The 19,972-nt window shown below is 45.1% G+C and overlaps 2 gene segments (V, D, J or C); both read right to left on the reverse strand.

Annotated features, from left to right (window-relative positions):
• Positions 1–19,972, reverse strand: part of LOC111753989 (Ig lambda-1 chain V region S43-like) — a 600,738-nt gene that overhangs the window by 295,307 nt on the left and 285,459 nt on the right.
• LOC134470664 (immunoglobulin lambda variable 3-1-like) lies at positions 10,002–10,600 on the reverse strand. The segment is given in 2 exon segments: positions 10,002–10,340; positions 10,472–10,600. Coding segments are annotated over 2 exon segments (354 nt in total).

The raw sequence follows: 19,972 nt of genomic DNA on the forward strand, positions 1-19,972 counted from the left end.
TAAATAGTTCTCCACATCAGCAGTTGGTTGCACTGAGCACATAGTTTTCACTCTTGGAAATTCCTTGGTTATCAAATTAATCAACACTTCAAAAAGTTCTAATGACGCTGTGTTATTAAGTAACTGCAGTAACTGAAATCTACCTTCCTTACAAAACCAGTGCTTGGGGGCTGGGGATTTAGCTCAGCGGCATAAGCGACTGCCTTGCAAGCAGGCAGTCGTGAGTTCGATCCCTGGTACTGATAAAAAAGAAAAAGAAAAAAAAAAAAAAAACAAAAAAAACAATGCTTACCCACTGAGGTGCACATCCCCAAAACATAGTCTACTGAACAGACCTCACCATAATGAGACACTAAGATGCCGTCAGGTGAGAGTTACTCTCCCTTCCCACCTACAGACACAGTGCTGAGCTGACATCTCTGGGCCTAGGGAACTGACATTTAAAATTGCTCAGAATGTCCGGAACAATTGACTAAGCAGCACCTGGGGAGCTTCAGGAGCCTGCCCTGCCCTCATCTCAGGAATCTGGGTGCCTGGCAGGACAGACTAGAAACTTCCTCTCTATGTGGCAGCCTCTCTCCTGTCTCTGCAGGGAGGGGCCATGGCAGGGTTTGTGTCTCACTTCCCCATGTGTCTGTGTCACTGTGAGCACTGTTACCATCCCACACCTGACAGTAATAGTCGGCCTCGTCCTCAGCCTGGGCGCCAGTGATGGTCAGTGTGGCCATGTTGCCCGACTTGGCACCGGAGAATCGGTCAGGAATCCCAGAGGGCCGGTTATTATTATTCATGACCAGCATGGGGGCCTGCAGTGGCTTCTGCTGGTACCAGTGTACATATTTACTTCCAATGTTGTTTCCCTCACAGGTCAACCTGGCTGTCTCTCTTAGAGACACTGACATGGAAGATGGCTGCGTCAGCACATAGGAGGCCACAGAGCCTGCAGCGAGAGAGGGAAGCAGATGTGGGAGTAGTGATGAGAGCTCTGTTCCTCAGACACTTACCCCTGGGCATATCTGGGATGAGCCCTGGGCCGGGTGGGAGTATGAGGGTCCTGGGGCAGCACCTGTGCAGTGAGCAAGGAGGCCAATGAAAAACGTGGTCCAGGCCATGGTGGAGGTGTCCTGAGTGCTCCTTGCTGAGGCCCTGTCTGGGGTGACTCCCTCCCAGGCCTCTCTTATCCCCTTGCTACAGAGAGCTGCCCATTATGTAAATCAGCCAGGCTCAGGGCAGGTACTGGAGGAGATTGCTTGTATCCAGAAACAGGCTCAGCTACATGCATAGAGGAGACGTGGCCTTACAGACCCACCCTTAGCCCCAGGGGAAGCTTTCTCACATATTAGTGCATATGCAGGTCCAAGACATTCACCCTGCATCCTGGCACTGCTGCTAAGTCTTCTGGCCATGCAGAGATCAGAAATCTAGTTGATGATTCTTAAGCTGGCTGAGGCTCTGCCTTTGGGCAGTCCTGTCCTAGTCCTATCTAGTAGGTGGACAGGAAGACATGTATCCAACTCGGATCAAGTCCAGGACTATTCAGTGTTGAATACTGGCTCCAAATTAGATGGTTTTGGGTTCAATACACAGAGGTATCCTGTCCACAAGTGCTTTCTAGCAGATTCCAAATGTCAAGTGAATCCTAGCTCCATTTTAGTGGTCAATCATTGAATGCAGTGCAGAGACTCTCCTGAACCTAATTCATGGATGAAAGTAAGAACCTTAAGAGGTGCAGGGTCTTACCCTCATCATGCAGCTACTCAGTGGAGAGACCACACAGGCCTTAAACTGAGGCAGGCAGAGGGACGCATGCTTATAATCCCAACATCCTGAGAAGATGAGGCAGGCATATCACAAGTTCAAGGCGAGCCAGGCAACTTGCGACATAGAGAGATCCTGAATCAAAATGTAAAAGAAAAATCAAACAAACAAATATAAACTGGACGGGAATTTCTGTTTGAAGCTCATGGATTCAATTCACAGTATTAAAAGTAAACTAGCTAAATTGCTACTAAGTGCTATAAAAATTTCTGCATCTGCTTGTGAGTCTTGTAGTCGGTCCTGTATGGTAGTGATATATTGTTTTAGGTCCAGAAACCTTTCGTGCACTTGTATATTATACTTAAATTATCTTTAGTTGCCAGAGGAATTGTATCAAGTAATATAAAGCTCTATTGAGCCACCACAAGCTTAGTGAACACATATTTTAGGCCTCATATAGAGAAGCTGTAGAGAGAAAATTTGTCAGTTGCTTTCTGGAAAGAAACTGGGGCAGCACAGGGAGAAGTTATGCTGAGGGAGATTTCAGACAGAGAAAGAGATGCCTAACCAGGTGGCTTTGCCAAGTGACACTCTGCTGCCTCCTGGTGGCCACTCCACACTGGCTGCTGGGGCATCAGCAGCTTCTTCCTTTTAGGCGTGCAGATTCAGAATCATGTCTGTGATTCCCTGATCAATGACCTGCTGTCCCCGGGGTAGAGATTTCTCTTCTCTCCGTGGCCCCTGCATCCTTCAAGACCAGACACAAGGCACTCACATTACCATGAGTATATGAACACCTTAATTAGAGCAGAAAAGGTCAAGGTCCACTTGACTCAGCTCTGTACATAATGCTGGGATTGTGGGTGGTCATGAAGGTGGTATTGTTGCTTCCCGGTGGCAGACACAGCACTTAGCAATTATGCAAGTACCTGGTGCTATGCATGTGGTTGGTAAAGGCTACTGTACCAACGACAGAGACACTAGAACATGTATTCAGCATATTAGTGCTGATCTATTCTTGTCTGACCAAAATTATTCCCTAGGAATTCACCATGACCAAAATAGAGCCTTTGGTCTCCGGAGTTTCCATCCTGTTGATGGAGCTGTGCAGTAGTCTCACTGAGTTTATGCACTCAGCAGGCGATCCACGCCATCTTCGGTTTGTGCAAGATGCCCTGCAGATTCTTAAATTGGGACCCATTTCCAAGGTCTCCCCCAATAAGATTTACTATGTGACCCCAGTGCTGTTCCTTTGGATATAGGGGTCTGTTGGCTGGGGGTCTTCTCTTGAAAATACTGTTCTATGAAACAATGAAAAGAGCATGTTTGCATCTGGGTGTGCTAGCCAAAACTGAGAAGTCTTGAAGTCTTTAGGTAACACAAATTAAATAAAAGCAGCGAAAAGTTAGAATTTTTTATGAAAAGTGGCTTTCAGGAAAACAAAAATGATGTATTTCCAGTTTTATCTTTGTAAAGAAATCTAGGTTGTTTTGTTTTTACCTCGAGCAGTCACATAAGTTTTCCCAGTGAAAAGTGAGATAATGGATAAAGTACCACAGTGAACAGGAAATCACAGGAAAGCACCTCACCAGTTCAGGTCCTGTGCAGATCATTGGTGGAAAGGTCAGACAGTGACCGGCCACAGCTCTGTCAGTAGAAGGTGGGCTCCTTCCTGACATGGTGCTTCAGGAGCTGCCATGGGGGTGGACTGAAGGGACCCATTGCAGGAGTGTGTGGAGGCAGCTACGTCTACTTTTGATAATAAGAGTGTGGTGTGTGGGGAGCTGACTGGACAGTGGCTAACAGAAATGGGTCCTGGATTCAAATGATTCTAAGAGAGCAGAGATACTTTTCCAGTGGTAATCTGGGGCAGGATCATGTGTAGTTGGCGAAATTTCAAGGCAACCCAGGGCATCTGGGAGCAGCTTAGCACAGTCACTCTCTGGTGGCTTCTAGGATGACATGGCTGAGGGAGTCCAGCTAGGAGAGAGGTGGGCCCAGACCTGCCACTGGGACCCACATGAGATACTTGAGGTGAAGACATTGAGGGGTGGTTCCTGTTTCTTTCCTCTACCTGGTACCCACCATGCAGCCAGGCGGCCTTATGCTTTTGCCTGAGACTCTAGTCCTAGAACCCCATGTAGCATTCCATATCTGTCATAATGTCTCCCAAACTGGCCAAATTGGTGGCATCCAAGACGTTGTCTCATGTGCTTGGTCAAAAAGGAAAGGGACTGATCTGCACTGTGGTCAACAGGACCCACAGACTATTCCACAGTATTGTATAGGAAAGCGTGATGGGGTAGAAATTGGTGGTCATGTCAAACCCACACAGAATTTCAGCATAGACCTATTGGGTTAGTAATGAGACCACACTATTTCTGATGAAATTACCTTCCTTAAACTTCTTTCTTTCCTTCCTCACACCTGTGATATGTGAAGATTCTCAGTCACACTTGCAGAAGAATGATTTATTTCCTGACACCAAGGGTTTGTCTTGGCACAGAGGCTCATCTCAGCCTACAGATGGCATCCTATTATGTTTACAGGCCTGGGCCCTGGAGGGAAATCCAGGGCAATATAAAGTGCACAGGAAATCTTCCTCCTGCTGCATACTGTGTTGAAAATGAGGGAAGAGATCTCAAGATCTTATGTAGAAACCAGTTTCACTGAAGATTTATTTGATCCCAGCCTCTGTCATCTAGTTTCTTCAGGGCCTTGAAGAATCAGGATTTTGATTTAAAGTGAAACAAATTCTGTGAGAGACCTGCCCACAAAATGAACCTCTGCACACTTCTCCTGTAGGGTCTCAGTCAGTGGAGACCAAGGTCAGGATTATGATGCAGGGCTGAATAACAGTGACAGCCAAGGCTGGGGAGGTTTGTGCCTCATGTCCTCATCTGTCTGTAGCACTGAGAATCTCTGATACCTGCTCCCAATGCTGTGTACTATAACACAGTAATCGACACAGCTTGTACTCTGGTTTTGCTCAGCGTGGTCACATTTCCTGACCTGGAACCATGAATTGATCAGGAGTTCCTGAGGGCCGATTGCTAGAGATGCCAACAGAGGAAATTAGTTTGACTTCTCCTATACCAACAAGCATACATATACCCCACTTTTTCTGCACAGCATCAGACTTTGGCTGTATGTTTTGTGGTCCCTGACGCTGATGGTGGCTCAGTGAGCGTGTTGGAGGCTACAGAGGCCGCAAGAGAGAAAGGTCAGGCTGACTATGCCTTCCACTTCCTCCAGATCTGGCTGAGGATCAGTTACTCCCTGGGCCTCTAAGCAGCCTCCTCCCATCAGTGTCAGTCAATGGCCCATGACATTACTGGAAATTGGAGGCTCTGCACATGGTCAAACCTGTTGCTCTTTCCTGATGACTGTAGTCCCTAAGACCTTACACAAGTCCATGAGCGCAGTGCAGGGATCTTAGTCCCACAGTCCGTCCTGCAGTAGGTTCTTGAGAATTCTGCCCACCACACACAGGAATTGGATACGCTCAGACTGAATACAGCCTAGAATTGAGGTGAGGTAGGGGCACTCTTTACAATTAACCAGCAGCCTCAGGTGCAGGGAACAGGCCATGTAGGAGGCACCTCTGAAGCTGCTTCCTGAGATTCAGGTTAGGCTGGCTTCCTCCCAGGCCTCTCTCATCCTCTTGCTGAAAACACTGGCCTTATGCACATCGGTCCAAGGTGGGGACTCCTGAGGTCTGCTGCTTGTGCAGCTTGTGATATTCAGAGCAGGACTCAGCATCAAAGATATTAAAAGGAGGAGGAAAAGACAATTTCAAATGACTTCCTGAAATCTAACCTACAGGGAGTAATGGGAAGCCTCACCAGCCTTGGATCTAGAGGATGAGTAGGCAGCATTGGCTCTGCTCCCTCCATACTCTTAGAATAATGGGGAAAGCTCAAGGGCAGTGCCCTAATACCATGCTCAACCCCGGTTACCAGATTGAGTGAATTTTGTTTACGTAGGCATTCAGAGTAAGATTATGCCAGAATGAATTTTCCCAGAAAGAAGAGGAAAAGCAAAATTAACAGGTAGCAAATTATGTCATCTGCCAGTATATGTAACCTTTTACTGGACACTGCCCCGTCTCCTCCTGTAATTTTGCTGATGCTTCTTTACTTTCACACAGAAAGAGTGGAATGGAGGTTCTGTAGCACATTCCACATGCCTGAGAAACTCCAAACCATTTTCAACCTGGACCTTTATACAGGTGGTAAATTCTGTGTCACCTCCCTCTTCTCTAACCTATGAATAATGGTGAGTTTCAAATGTCACATTTGGAGAAGGCAAGTGGCATAGCCTAATGACACCTTTGACGACCAAAGGATCTTGTTTCCAAGATTAGTTTTATTCTAATTTATTGAAGTGACCCCACAACAGTTAGATGAATTCTGAAAGGCAGAATATTTCTACAGATGCAGATGTTAGTGGCCACTTTTGCACCTGCCATGGAATGTGCCAATGTGGAATAATGTATCTGCGGGGACAGGAGAAGAACCACTGGGACAGAATCTGAGCTCTCTCTATTCCTCTCAGAGATGGCAAGCATTCATATAGAATGTACAACATGACATTTTATTCCCTCATCTATATGAAATTAACATTTCCTGTCACAGCACACTGTACAGGGGATCATATGACAAAGGGAGCTTTACACATTTGTATGGTGAGGCTGTACGGCAATGGGTGAATTAGTACTGGAAATGTAAACTTTGAGTTCAGGTCAAATCCTCACTGGAGAATCTCATTATAGTCTACTGAATTTTGGAAAAAGTTCACATCATTTACATAGAGGATTATAGAACTGTTGAAAACAGCTCCTGGAGCATCCCTAAATACTGATTGTGTCAGGAAAATGTGAGACATCAGGTGACCATGCTGTCAGTCCTGTGAGACTCCCCCAATCCTGAGGTCAGGCTGGCCCATCAGTAATCACGCAAAATGGAAGCTTGTTTCTAGGATGGAGCAGGAGCTGATCTGACAAACAGTTACCTGCATGGACAGTGGTCCACATCGCTTCTCCATCTTTCTCACTCTGACATCTCTCTCTGTCATCATACCTGTGTCCTGTGAGTGTCTAGAGGGCTTCATGTCTCAGGTACCAAAAATTGATCTGTAATGAACTAATTAAAACTTTATTGTAGTATGCTTTATAGTGATTTCTCATGTTATATCTTTGAAATATGGTATGTCCTATACATTTATATCACATCTCAATTTACACAATGAGTTTTGTCACAAAATGACTTGTATTTATTTCTTATTTATTTATTGGTACCACGGTTTTGAACTCAAGATCTTGTGCTTTCCAAGCAGGCACTTATGCCTCTGAGCTAAAGTCCTGGTCACTATCTGTATTTATTTTATTTAGTTTAAAGTTAATAAGGTAGACTTATATATCCAAGTTGTCCAGAGCAGACGTAAATATCTTCCAATCACTGAATTATTTAGGGAATCATCAATTTTATTTTAGTTTTTGTAATCAAGTTGGCATCCAATCAGGTTGGATGAGGTATTGAAGAAATGATTTGACATTGAAGGAAAAGAATCTTATTTTGACAATTCTGACGTTTGACCAAGTGTTTTACAGAAATTCCCCAACTGAGCTGCTCTAGACTGTCACAGGACTCCAAGCACTGTTTCAGTAAGTGTGACATACACAGTCTTTCTTAGTTGAAAAAACATCTATTGTGCTCTGTGTCCAGAACTGGGAATTTTCCCAGTTTTGCAGCAGGCAAAGTAAAGTCCTGGTTATCTTGGAAATCAGAGAACAGCAGAGTCCAGTAACGCATTGACTCAGGCATCCAGAATTCAACTCCTTGGCCCGTTGGTCTAGAAAGTGACCATAGTACCGAAAGGAGGACTCTGAGGACTAAATTGCAGAGCACGTATTGTGGTCTGTTTGGCTCCCAAGTGTCCCTTCAATGGCCTGGTCATTTATAGGAGCCTGAGAAGCAGCAGCTAGTGGTGTCCATGGGACTGCATTCAAGTTAGAGCTGGGGAACTTGTGGGAGTGTGAAGGCCACTGTGCTATGCTGTGCTGTGCTGTGCTGTACTGTGCTGTGCTGGGCTGTGCTGTGGTGGGCTGTGCTGGGCTGTGCTGGGCTGTGCAGGCCCAGCCTAGCTCTTGCAGCTTCTCTCTGTGCTGTTACCCAAACCTCTCTGTTATACTTTAGATATGAAGCTTCCCCCAGGAGGCTCATGTGTTTCCAAGGTGATTAGATAACAGGAAAAGTGTGTTTATCAGTGCATTTATATCTTAGTGAGTTCTGTGGCTGCATGTGGTGTTGAGCGGTGAGGACTGTATGTGGGTGGATTTCTGTTTCTGTGATCTGAAGGGATGCATTCTCCTCTCCACCATCGCCATCCTCTCTCTCTGTCTCTCTCTCTCTCTGTCTCTCTCTCTGTCTCTCTCTCTCTGTCTCTCTCTCTGTCTCTCTCTCTGTCTCTCTCTGTCTCTCTCTCTCTCTGTCTCTCTCTCTGTCTCTCTCTGTCTCTCTCTGTCTCTCTCTCTCTCTCTGTCTCTCTCTCCCTCTCTCTGTCTCTCTCTCTCTCTCTCTCTCTCTGTCTCTCTCTCTCTCTCTCTCTTTCTCTCTCTCTCTCTCTCTCTCTGCTTCCTGGCTGGCACTGGTTGAGCAACGTTCTGCTACCATGTCCCTTCACCATGCAGCTCTGAATGGAGATAGCTGAGTTTGGACTGGAATCATTGGAAATGCTGTGAAAAACAAACCTCCCTTCCTTTATGCTGACAGAGACTTAGGATTTTTTTTTCAGCAATGGGAAGGTAGACAATATGTACTCTTTCGTGACCAGGTTGAAAATAGGTGTCTCAGTGCCACTTTCTTTGAAGGATCTAAGTCATAGACGTCCACAGGTTTTATTGGATGCATGGTACTACAACAGTGGAGACTTACGGAGTCCTGTTCACTCTTCCTGGATGCTGTCCCAGCAGCACACTGGGGACCCTTGGAAGACCATTTCTACCCAGGGATGATGGCCTATCTTGGAGCAGCTGTGTTATCTTGGCACGTATCAAGCCCTTCAAGTACAGATCTGGTGACTCTCTCCTTATGGACTATCACAGGCTCTTTTTCTGTTAGTGGTCAATTGCACCATCAATTGGGAAACCGAATTTTTCTGTATTCCTTTCCAGGAATAGGGTGAGAAACTGTGCATTCCTGTTGAGTGGTCAGTGTCCATCTACACGTCCCCTTTCCCTTTCATACCGTTACTGTTTACCTGTGGTGGCCAGTACACAGGAACACTCAGGTAGAAACATAGAACCAGGCCAGGAAAAGTAAGGCACAGTAAGAGTCGTTCTTCCATGTTAGGAGAAAAGATTAGAATCCAGTTGTTTTTTGAAATTGAGGTAAACTGCCACAACATAGACACATACTATGTCCCACACTTCTCAAGAAGAAGCAGGAACACTTTAGGATCAATCTGGTTTCTGGAAGTGACAGATTCTCATTTGAGGCTACAGCTCCATCCGAAGCATAATGAGGGAAGATAGGATGTGTGGTGTTGAGGTCTGAAGCAGGGGACTGCACAGCAGCTTCAGCGAAGGTGGCAGTGGTGCTGCGGTGGGGCCCACAGGATCCAGCAGACTCTACCCTAATGCAGAGTGTGAGAGGAGCAGAAAAGAGCAGTTACCTAAGTCCCACACAGAGGCCCAGTTCTGACCTGGGGAATCTGCAACTGGGCTAAGTGACTTGTGATGAAATGCAGTGCATTGTTAAAGATATTCCTCTCCATGCTCACAGGGGGAAGAGGTACACACTTCTGAGTCACACACAGACTTGGTCTGGACAGATCAGCACAGTTCATCCTCTAGATACTATCCCATGGGGCTCCTAATCCTTTGTAATTTTCAAGGACAAGTCACCAGAGACACTGGGGCCATAACGAGTTGTTCTCCTGCACATGCTGTGTTGCCAGAGGGAGAAGCAAGTGTCAGCACCTCATCCAGAAACTGGGCTCTCTGAAGGCATTTTCTACTCTAGGACCCTGGGAACTAGATTCAGCAGAACCATGGGTTAAAGTAAACAAATCTTCACTTAAAGTGACCCTGCTCTGGGAAAGAATCACATTTTCAATGGGCTTCTGCACCTTTCCTGCAGCCTGAGCTGCAGGAGACACAGTCTCAGTAAGTGGAGACCAAAGTCACAGTTATGGTTAAGAGAGTGAAGACAGTGTCGGCCAAGCATGGTGAGGTTTGTGTCGCAAGTCCTCATCTGTCTGTGTCACTGTGAGTCACTGAAAGCTGCTACCACTGCCATGTGCTATAGCACAGTAGTAGACAGCCTCATCTCCAGCTTGTACTCCTGTGATTGTCAGAGTGGCCACATTTCCTGAGTTGGATCCAGAGAATCGATCAGGAATCGCTGAAGGCCGCTCGCTATCTTCATAGATGACCAGCACAGGAGCCTGGCCTGGCTTCTGCTGGTACCAAGATGCATAATTATTCCCCAAGTCATCTCCAGAGCATGTGATTTTGGCTGTCTGTGCTGGAGTCACAGACACTGAGGGAGGTTGAGTGAGGGTGTAAGAGGCCACACAGTCTGCAAAAACAGAAAAGAAAAGGTTAGTCCATGAAAGATCATCCCAGGACATCCACTTGTGCCAGGTCTGGGTCAGGGCAGGTTTTTCCCAATGCTGTGGCTTAGTGGGCAAGTTTGTTCTGAGAAAGTACCTAGGCAGTGAGCCAGCAGCCAGAAGAAGAAGGGGGCCCAGGCCATGGTGGAGCTGCCTGTGATGCTGCTTCCTGGGGCTCAAGCTGGGCTGGTTTCTCCCCAGCCCTCTCTTATCCCCTTGCTGCAGAAAGTGGCCTTTATGCAAATGAGCCCAGACTGAGCTCTGCTGCTGGAGCAGCTTTGTGGCCTGCAGAGCAGGGCTCAGCCTCAGACATTCTGGGTGCGCTGGGGTGGGGCGGCAGGGCCTCATGATAGGGAAGGCTCTTCATCTGTTGGTCCCAAAGTGACATCTCCACTTGAGACTACTCTCATAGATGACTCTGTTCTCAGGAGGGCCTGTGAGTCATTCTGCTCTGCAGTTGTTTAAAAGCCACAGGACTGGGAGGACGTTTATGTCCCTAAGGGCTTCTGTGGGCCAGTACACAGTGCAGAAGGCTGTTGTAGCAGTGGGCCCTTTATGACAGTGGTGGGGAGAGCAGTAGTCTGGAATAACAGGCAATGTTATTTTTTTATGGAACTGTCAACATCAACGTGAGCATATGTATAAAAACAATTTCAGGTTACGCTCCTGAGGTCTTACCTACAGATAGCAGAAGGAATGGCTGGCCATCCTTGAGTCTGATGGATGAGTAGCCAGTGTGGTTCCTGTTGAGTCTAAACCTCAGAAACAATGATACAAGTTGAGGACTGCTGCCCCGCTATCAGCGTTAATTCTAATTTCCTGACTGAGCGGATTTTCTCATCTAGAGAACACTTTGGCTGCTGCATGTGTGTGTCAGCTTGTGCTGGACACAGTCATGCCCGCTCCTTTAAGGTTGTCAATGGTGCTTTTATACTGCGAGGGCAGAGTGGAATGTTCACCGCAGCGCTCACAGTGCTGAGAAACTTCGGTGCCTTTCCTGCCTGAACTTTGTGCAGGTGGTAAATTCTGAGTCTTCCCCCATTTCTACCCCATCCACAGCAGTGAATAAGAAATGCTACTCTCAGGATGGGGAATGATGTTTATAATGGCACCTCTGAAGACTGAAGGGCTTGTAGTTGAGGTTGGTTTTAATTTATGGGTTTGTTCCCAGAACTATCGGGTGGATTGTGAAAGCACAAGGAGATGTGTATAGATCCTGACCGGAAGTGATGTCACCGGGCACTTGTGCCTCTGCTGTGGAAGGTACTAGTGCAACACCGTGTAAGTGCAGGTACATGGAAAGGATGACTGAGGCAGAATCTGAGCACGTCTCTATTTCCTCTGACAGGGCAGGGTCACAAGCAGTGTGCATTCACACAGAACATACAACAGTAAATAAGAGATTTTGCTCCCTCGGACCCATGAACTTAACCTCTCATGGTGTAAGGCACTGTAGCAGTGCTTATATCATCTACAGACATGGGGGTTCATCTCAGGCAGTGGCTTCACCACAGCAAATGCATCAGATGTGCCTGAAGAGGCAAGCCTATGGAAAGGCTGAATGGGACAAAGTTTCAGAGTGAGGGAAAGAATCACAGGGAGACACACTCTTCCATCTCATCTACTATTTTTAGGGTTTAGTTTTTGGAACATTGTCTGCCACCTCTCCCAGATAACTCAATTTCCATCTTTTATCTTATAATTTCCATCAACAAGGTACTCCAAAGCGCATAAGTCATTGTAGTTGCAAAAAATAGTGGAATGAAATTTGAGGATTCATTCCCACTGAAATATTGAACACGGTGACAAATCATTGTAGATACCACTGCAGGAGGCCATACCACATGTTCCTACCTGGTTCCTGCAATTCCTCCTGTGTGCATATCTGTATGCAGTAGATTATGAACCTGAATTGATAATCAGAAGAGGAACATTTCATTTAGGACAAACCCTTCCTAGAGAATCCCAGTGTAGTCCATGCAGTTTTGAAAACAGTCCATGTCATCAGGGGCATAGAATTATAGATCTTGAGAAACAGCTCTTGGTGTAACCCTAGGTCCTAGGTGACGCAAGGCAACATGGGATGTCATATGATTGTGCAGCCAGAACTGTGAGATTCCCTCAGTCATGAGGTCAGGCCTCACCAGCTGGGGGAGTCAAGAGTTGGTTTCTTGTTTTCAGCGGTGAGCTTTGGTGGACTTTTAGTTACTATTTAAAAGGATATATTATATTCTGTAGATCTGACCACATTTATATTTTTGGTTAGAGAAATGAAAATAATTTGTTTTCTAAACAAGATGTCAGAGGTAGAAGAAAATAAGGTTCCATTCAGTAATTCACACCTGTAGATCTGTATCTATTGACACATTGTGTAGACATAAGGACACCTCTTCACCGGGCCTGGATATACCTCTAGGGTGAATCTGAGTCTCCAGGACTCTCATAACCTATCCTGTATATTGTCTCAGGTTCTGTTTTTATTTCATAAAGATGCAAAGGAAAATTGGAACTACTTGGGGCAAATTTGGACATTTACACAGGGAATTTTGGTGAGAAACCAGTGCTTTCTGGGTGTAGAGTGGCCTCCAGTGGCCGAAATTGGGAACAGCTGGCTTTGTGCTGTGTGTATCCTGCGCTCAGATGGATGGAGATGCAGAACTGATGCCCAGGTTCTCTTGAAAGCAGTGAGGGGGGCAGCCCAGAGCATGAAGTAGAATCACTACAGGATATTCCAGAGGTGGAGAGGAACACTTTGGGTCCATCCTGAGTCGGGCAGGATTTTGAATTCATGACTATAGACAATTATTAAACTGAATCTTTCTGAGAAGGTAGATGATCCTGGCAAATGTTCTCTAGAACAAAAAGCACTTTCCATTGAGGTTACTACGGTAAGCGGCCAGAAGTCCTAGTCTGAATGGGAGGGGGTCAACTGAGTCAGATCATAAGGGACCACAGAGGCTGTAAGAGAAAAGAGGAAAGGTGAGAGGAGAGGAGAGGAGAGGAGAGGAGAGGAGAGGAGGGAGGAGAGAGGTATCCTGAGTATCACCAACCATTCCCACTGTTCTATCGCAGCGTCTCACATTATCCCTGTGTTGTTCTTATGTTTTTGACAAACTCAGCTGCAAATATTGTGGGGACCCTGTCTAGGAACACGGTCTAAGAAGGTCATTTGTTCAGAGACTGAGGAAGGAGAACAGGACAGAGGTCCAGATTATAGCAGAGAAGGCCCCAGCGCCCAGAGCAGATGTAGGATTCCCTAAGCCAAATATTGGGGCAGTACTTGGGAACTGTGCAGATATGCTCTGATTCTTGAGGATTAATGGCGAAAAAAATTTTTTTTACCAGGTTTGAGACGAAGAGATCGAGGGGATGGGGCCTAACTTATTCTGGTTACTTTTCTAGTCAGGAAAACATCTGGCCTCCATGACACCCTGAAATAGTCACCTTCTGGAGGCTGATGCTATGACCAATTCCCGTACCTCTGGGACTGTAACATGTGCTAATTTCAACTTATCAGGACCCTTGATGTACCTGAATTGTGGGCTGGGCAGGGCTGGTCTGTGTGAGAGGCTGCTATGACCCTGACTCCGTAGATGGATGCACACCGAATCCTCCCCTTCCTGCTCCTCTTTCTGGGTCTCCCCAGCACATCTTTGTCCAGTCATTTTCATTTTACTCTAATGTGGAGGGTGCCATGTTCTTTTTCATTAATTCATTCCATCTGTGACATCTGCTTGTTAAAGCACCAGTTGTTTCTGTGGATTTGTCGCTCTTCTTGTCTTATTTTATATGTGGTGTTTGCTTTCCTGTGACATCTCATTTCCCAGCAACTGGCATTGAAAACTCAATTTCTGTCTCTCTCTCTCTCTGTTTCTCTCTCTCTCTGTCTCTGTCCCTGTCCTTTAGTGTCTTATAGAACCTTATTAAAGTGTCACAAAAGAACTGACTGAGAAACCCACTACAGACTGTGTGCTCTCTGTGAAAACCACATCCCCGAGGTCCTGACTGTGCAATCCTGGAGGATGCAGGATCCTGACCCTGAACCCAGGACAGCACCAGGTGACATCTCTGACCTACTCAGGCAAGAGTCTGTGTCACTCAGCAAAGTGTCCTCCAGGAGGTGGGGGTGGTGGGTGCCTCACCCAGGGATGAGCCCCTGAGTGCCACTCCACTACCTGAGACCTCACAGGGGCTGAAGCCTGAAGGCAGCTCTGTGTGGAGGACAGGCCAGGGATCTCTGGCGTAGCCATGAGAGAGGACTCATCACTGGGACCACTCCAGGGCAGTGAGGGTCAGAGCCCTCACACTGGGCAGGAGCACTGGGTCACTGATATGGATGGAGGAGGGAGTTTCTAAAACTCCACTGTGTCACACAGCACTAACTCTTAAAGCATTTGGACTGTGTGCTGGGCTCCCTAGTGAATGTATCCCTGTGGGTGTCACCCAGATAGACACCTGGGACTCAGCTTCTGTGGAACATTTACCTCTCAGGTAAGACCACACTGTTCCAGTGCTCTTGTAGTCTGGGGTAACTGTGTAAGTCTGACTCTCAGTGTGGCGTAACCACAGCCTGAGTGCATTGGATGGAAACATCCTGACTTCTGGTCTGAGACCTGGCTTTTGGATACCGCTGACAATGAAGGCTGGTTTCCTTCTTGAGCATAGGCTGGGCAGCTGTAGCCTTAAACCAGGTTAACATAAATCACATAACAGGTCACCCTTTTCCTACAGGGTCCCCTGACTAAAACACCTATATAATCTGCTATAAAGTACTTTTCTTCTACCTGTTCTTATGCTCTATGTTCCTATGTCCTGGATTGACAAATAAAAAAACAACAGAGTTCTCAGCTCACTGCCATGTCCCTGAGGCCCTCCTACTCCCAAGAATCAGCTACTCTGGGTCCTCTTGGGGCCTGAACTAAGTCTCATCTCTGAGAAATCTTCTGTTCTCAAGTGGCCATAGTTGCACACTGCCACAGGCATCTCTTTACACTGAAGACTCTGACTTACTGAGGTTTGACCTGCAGGGAGCAAGAGGCAGATGCAGTCTGCTTCCATCCAGCAGATGGGAAACAAGCAGAAGGTTAATTGAATGCAAAGTCACATAGTAATACAGGAGGGTGGCCGGTAGGGATTAACTCAAAGCCAATTTTAGACCTTACTCAACTTTCTCAGCTGTAATTCTCTGCAACGATTAGCTCCAAAGAATGTTCCCAAGGCAAAAATGTAGGGTAAAAAAGGTTAGTAAGCTAAGGTCATTAAATGGCCTGTGTTAGTAAGCTAGGGTCGTTGCCTGTGTTTATCAACTTATACTGCACACACTCATGGCCACTACTTCAAGCTTGAGCATTGTGATGTCATGGTTCAAAAGAGAAATTTTGCAACATTCTGTGTGACTGGAAACTGAACCATTTTTATCCTGAATGTTTATGCAGATGATAATACTGAGTCTCCCACATCTCTACCCCATCAGAATACTAAATAAAATACGTTACATCTTGGCATAAAGAACGATATGGACTATTGTCACCTGTAATGACCTAAAAAACATGTATTTGATTTTAGATTTTATGTTGACTTAATTCTGTCTGTTTCCAATAACATTTGCATAGGTCCTGAAAGGTAGAAATGGAAAGTCATTTTGTTGAGTGTTTTGCACAAGCTGCAGCATCTGGTGGAGTAAATTAACGTGTCTGCAGGTGCAGGGCGCGCTCCACTGATGCGGAAGCTGAGGTTTTCTCTGTTCCTCCGAGAAAGCAGCGAGAGCATCACTGCCTCACTCACTGCGCAGCCTTGTCCTTACAAGAAGCCGTTCTAGAGCAACTGTGAAAAGTCCAGTCCCACTGTTGTCTGGTGAAGGACAAAAGGCACAATGATGGAGTAATAAAGTTCTATTTACAATATGCCAGTAAGTTGGAAGATAGACCTCTTACCATGAAAATGTGACGAATACAAGATTTTTTATGAGTTGCAGTTACAAGTCTTGTATAGGGACTTGGGGTGCTGGCATGTAACAGGTCAGTATCAGAGCAGTTACAAATTGTAGGTGCTCTACTGTTTTTATTTTTTGGTACCAGAGATCAAACCTAAGACCTTGCTCTTGTCAGGCAGGCACTCATACTGCTGAGCCAAATCTCTGGCCCCTGTGTGGTCTAATTTTGTGATGCCCTGGGCATTGGCATTTGTAAATCACAAAATATTTTACCTTGCAGAGATCTAAAGTAAAATGACTTATTAAGGCTTATGAAAGCTTATTACTTTATGTCTTTTTCCCCCAAAATCACTAAATTCTTTAGTTAATTGTTAGGACAGAAAGCCTTTTTTTTCTCCCGAAAATAGGAAGTTACTGCAGAACAGGAAACAGTATACATGCACATGACATGGAAAACAGTATACACGTACATTTTAATCCTCTGTGATTCACTAACTCTTCCACTAACCCACCATAGTCCAGGAAGTTATTGGACCATATGGAAGAGTCTGCAACTTCCCAGGGCACTACCTGCAGTGGAAAGTGTATCTGATGTTCATGAAATTGCAAGTATATTGAAAGGTTTGTGGAGACTGCACATGAGCTCAAATTTTAATGGTTAGTTGTTTTGAGCTATCTTAGACATCTTCGATAAAAGTAGTAAACACATTACTTGTATCTTACAATTTTCACAAAAGAAACAGAATTTCAAATCCTATAAGCCATTCTGTTTTCTGGGAATAGTGTATTTTGAATTTGATGTTGTTGCCACAGTGTAAATAGTAGGAGCCATAATGTCTTCCAAGTCGATGTGAATTCTGGAGCACACAGTCTCTGCAGCATGTCCCAGGTTGTGCCAGTCACCGTGCTGTGTGGATAATGTTATACAGTAGGCTGTGTGATCGTAAGGAAAGGGTGATGGGAACAGAAGCATCAGGTCAAGGCCACATAGGAGACTCCAGTATAGACGATGTGGTTTTAAAACAAGTCCTTGTACTCTGCAGTACAGAATGAGTCCTTGTCCTCTATTGAAAAACAGCTTTTGTTTCCTTCCTAAATCCTGTTAGGCACAGCGACATTAACTTCCTAGAGATACAGAACTGTGAGATAAATTAGCCATGGGGTCAGGCAGACCCAGGAGTCATCATTGCATGGTATACAAGGTGCTATCAGGATGAAGCCAGAGCAGATCTGAGCCCCTTGGCTGCATGGGCCAGTGGTCCACACCCCATGTCTCCATCTTACCTGCATCAGCTTCCTTTGGGTTCACACCTGTATCCTGTAGGTGGAGATGCAGACTTCCTGGACCATGAGCCTCTACAACACTTGTCCTCAGAGTGGTCCAGTTCAGCCTTGTTCAATAAAGATCCAGAGAGAACTGCCAGGTGTGGTGATGTACACCTGGGATTCCAGCACTCAGGAGGTGGAGACGAGGATGATCACTCCAAATTCAAGGCAAGCTGAGGCTGCACAGTGACTTCAAGGCCAACCTGGACAAGACACGAATCCCTGCTTCAAACCAAAGCAAAACCAAACACAATGGAAACTTAATATGCATTTTAATGTTTAGTAAGTACTGTCAAAATAAAAAGAAGCCTGGTCGTGGTGTCATGTGCCTGTAATCTCAATACTAGGAAGGCTGAAGCAGCATGATTGCTTTGAGATTCAGGCCAACCTGGGCTACATAGTGAGTTCAAATCCAGCCAGAACTGCATAGCAAGACCCTGTCTCTCAAAGACAAAAGTAAATAAATAAATAGTGACATAATTGTATAATATATATGACAGAAACCTATGCATCAAAAGTAGTAAGATTTCCAAAAGAACTCATAAAGACTATGACAGAACTTACCCACCTCCTCATTCTGTGTTTTTGAGATATAATATATCGAGTGCATGTATAACACATCTGGATTTGGACACTAAAGCGTTTTCAATAATATTTGATCTGTATTTATAATTCATTTAGTTTCCAGTTGCTAAGGTAGGTTTTTAACACCCACATGCCCATAATACGCTTAAGAAGTTTCCAAATTCTGATGTAAGTGTAAGAACCTCATTGCTCTTTTCATATTTCAGCCACACTCATGAAAGAAGTTCATGTTTTCAACAGTTGATTTCACTTTGAAGGCAAAGTAGATCAGTGGTAAAATTATTCTGAAAAATTATTGTTTTGAAAAATGCATAAATAGGTAAAAAAGTTTGAAGGTTTCTAAAGCTAATTTAGGCCATATTCATTGGCACAAAAATCTAAGGCATTCAAAATTACCTTAAATACTTAAAATTGTATAAATTCAAATTCTTAGTAACACAGTCCTAGTTTTAAGTTATTATCTTTTTAAAAATTTAGACAAGAATCCCTTAAACTAATTCTTTGTATTGGCACAGCCCATGATCATATGTGTGTCCTGTGCACAGGCTCACCAAAGGTATCCTCAGAAGGAAAAATCAGATTTAAATGGTGCCTTTGGACATTTACCCTGAGGATTTATGTGCAGCTTGCTGCTCTGGGTTTAGAGTTCCCTCCAAGTCCCCTGATGCCCCTTTTGGGGTACAGCTGGCCTTTGCGGATTGGTCTTCTTGGACACAGACTCTAAGATGCAGAATGGATGCAAAGGCTCTTTTGAGAGAGGTGAGGAAGACAGCACTGGGCAGAAGGAGACAGTGGCCCCCGTGAAGTGGTTTTTGAGGGCTCAGCATTCTTCTAGGGAACTCTGGAACACAAGGTACTTCAAGAAAGGCTTTAAAATTGAAGCAGGGTTTTAGATTCTTGGCCTTAAGCAGTCAATAAACTGAGTATCTAGGAGAACAGATTTGCATGTTAAAGGCAGTTTTCTATAGCCAACAATACTTTCCAGAAAGACTCTGTGTATGCCCTGAATCTCTGCTTCCCGGTGTGTGGGTCAGACCTGAAGAGTGCATCTTGGTATGTCCCATTTTGTCCACTGCACTGGGAAGCTCTGCTCTGCATTTTGTGCCTCTACATGAGCCCCGCACTTGAGGAGCTGAGACAAGCTGGACATCCAAGGGATTAGAAATTTGGAATATTTGAACCATGGAGTTGCCTAGTGACCAACAAATGAAAATTTAAGGAGCATGAAAAAGGATTTCTAATATCTGGAGTAAGTGTGCTCTACCTGTACTGGGGATCTGTGAGTGATCATATCTGTAACTGTTTGTGTGACTGAAAAGTTAAGGTTTGCCTTGATTTTTTAAAGATAAATTCATTTTTCTGCCCAATAAGTTTTATTGTGAATGCTTTCTACCGCATTTTTATGTCATTAAATTTATTTTTAAGCTTTAGTATTTACATTTGATTTTTTAACTGAGATTTTTACTGTATTCTCTGTGTTCAGTTGCTCATTTTAATCACTTAATGTCATCCCCATTTCATTGAATTGTTTCTGCACATTGTTTGAAGTTCATTGTGCTTCCTAAAATTTGTGACTTTCAATTCTTTGTCGATCAGCTAACATTTTCCATCTTTAGGATTAGTTGCTGGCACCCTATTTTGCTCACTTAGTGATGTCGGGCTGCTCTCATTGTCCCAGCTCCCTGAGGACGTGTGTCAGTATCTGCACAATGAAAAAAATGGGGCTTGTGGTATCCTTTGCTTTCTAGCTTTGTT

Source organism: Cavia porcellus, unplaced genomic scaffold, assembly GCF_034190915.1.
Source record: "Cavia porcellus strain 051 isolate PalLab524CR breed Dunkin Hartley unplaced genomic scaffold, mCavPor4.1 scaffold_16, whole genome shotgun sequence".
Lineage (NCBI taxonomy): Eukaryota > Metazoa > Chordata > Mammalia > Rodentia > Caviidae > Cavia > Cavia porcellus.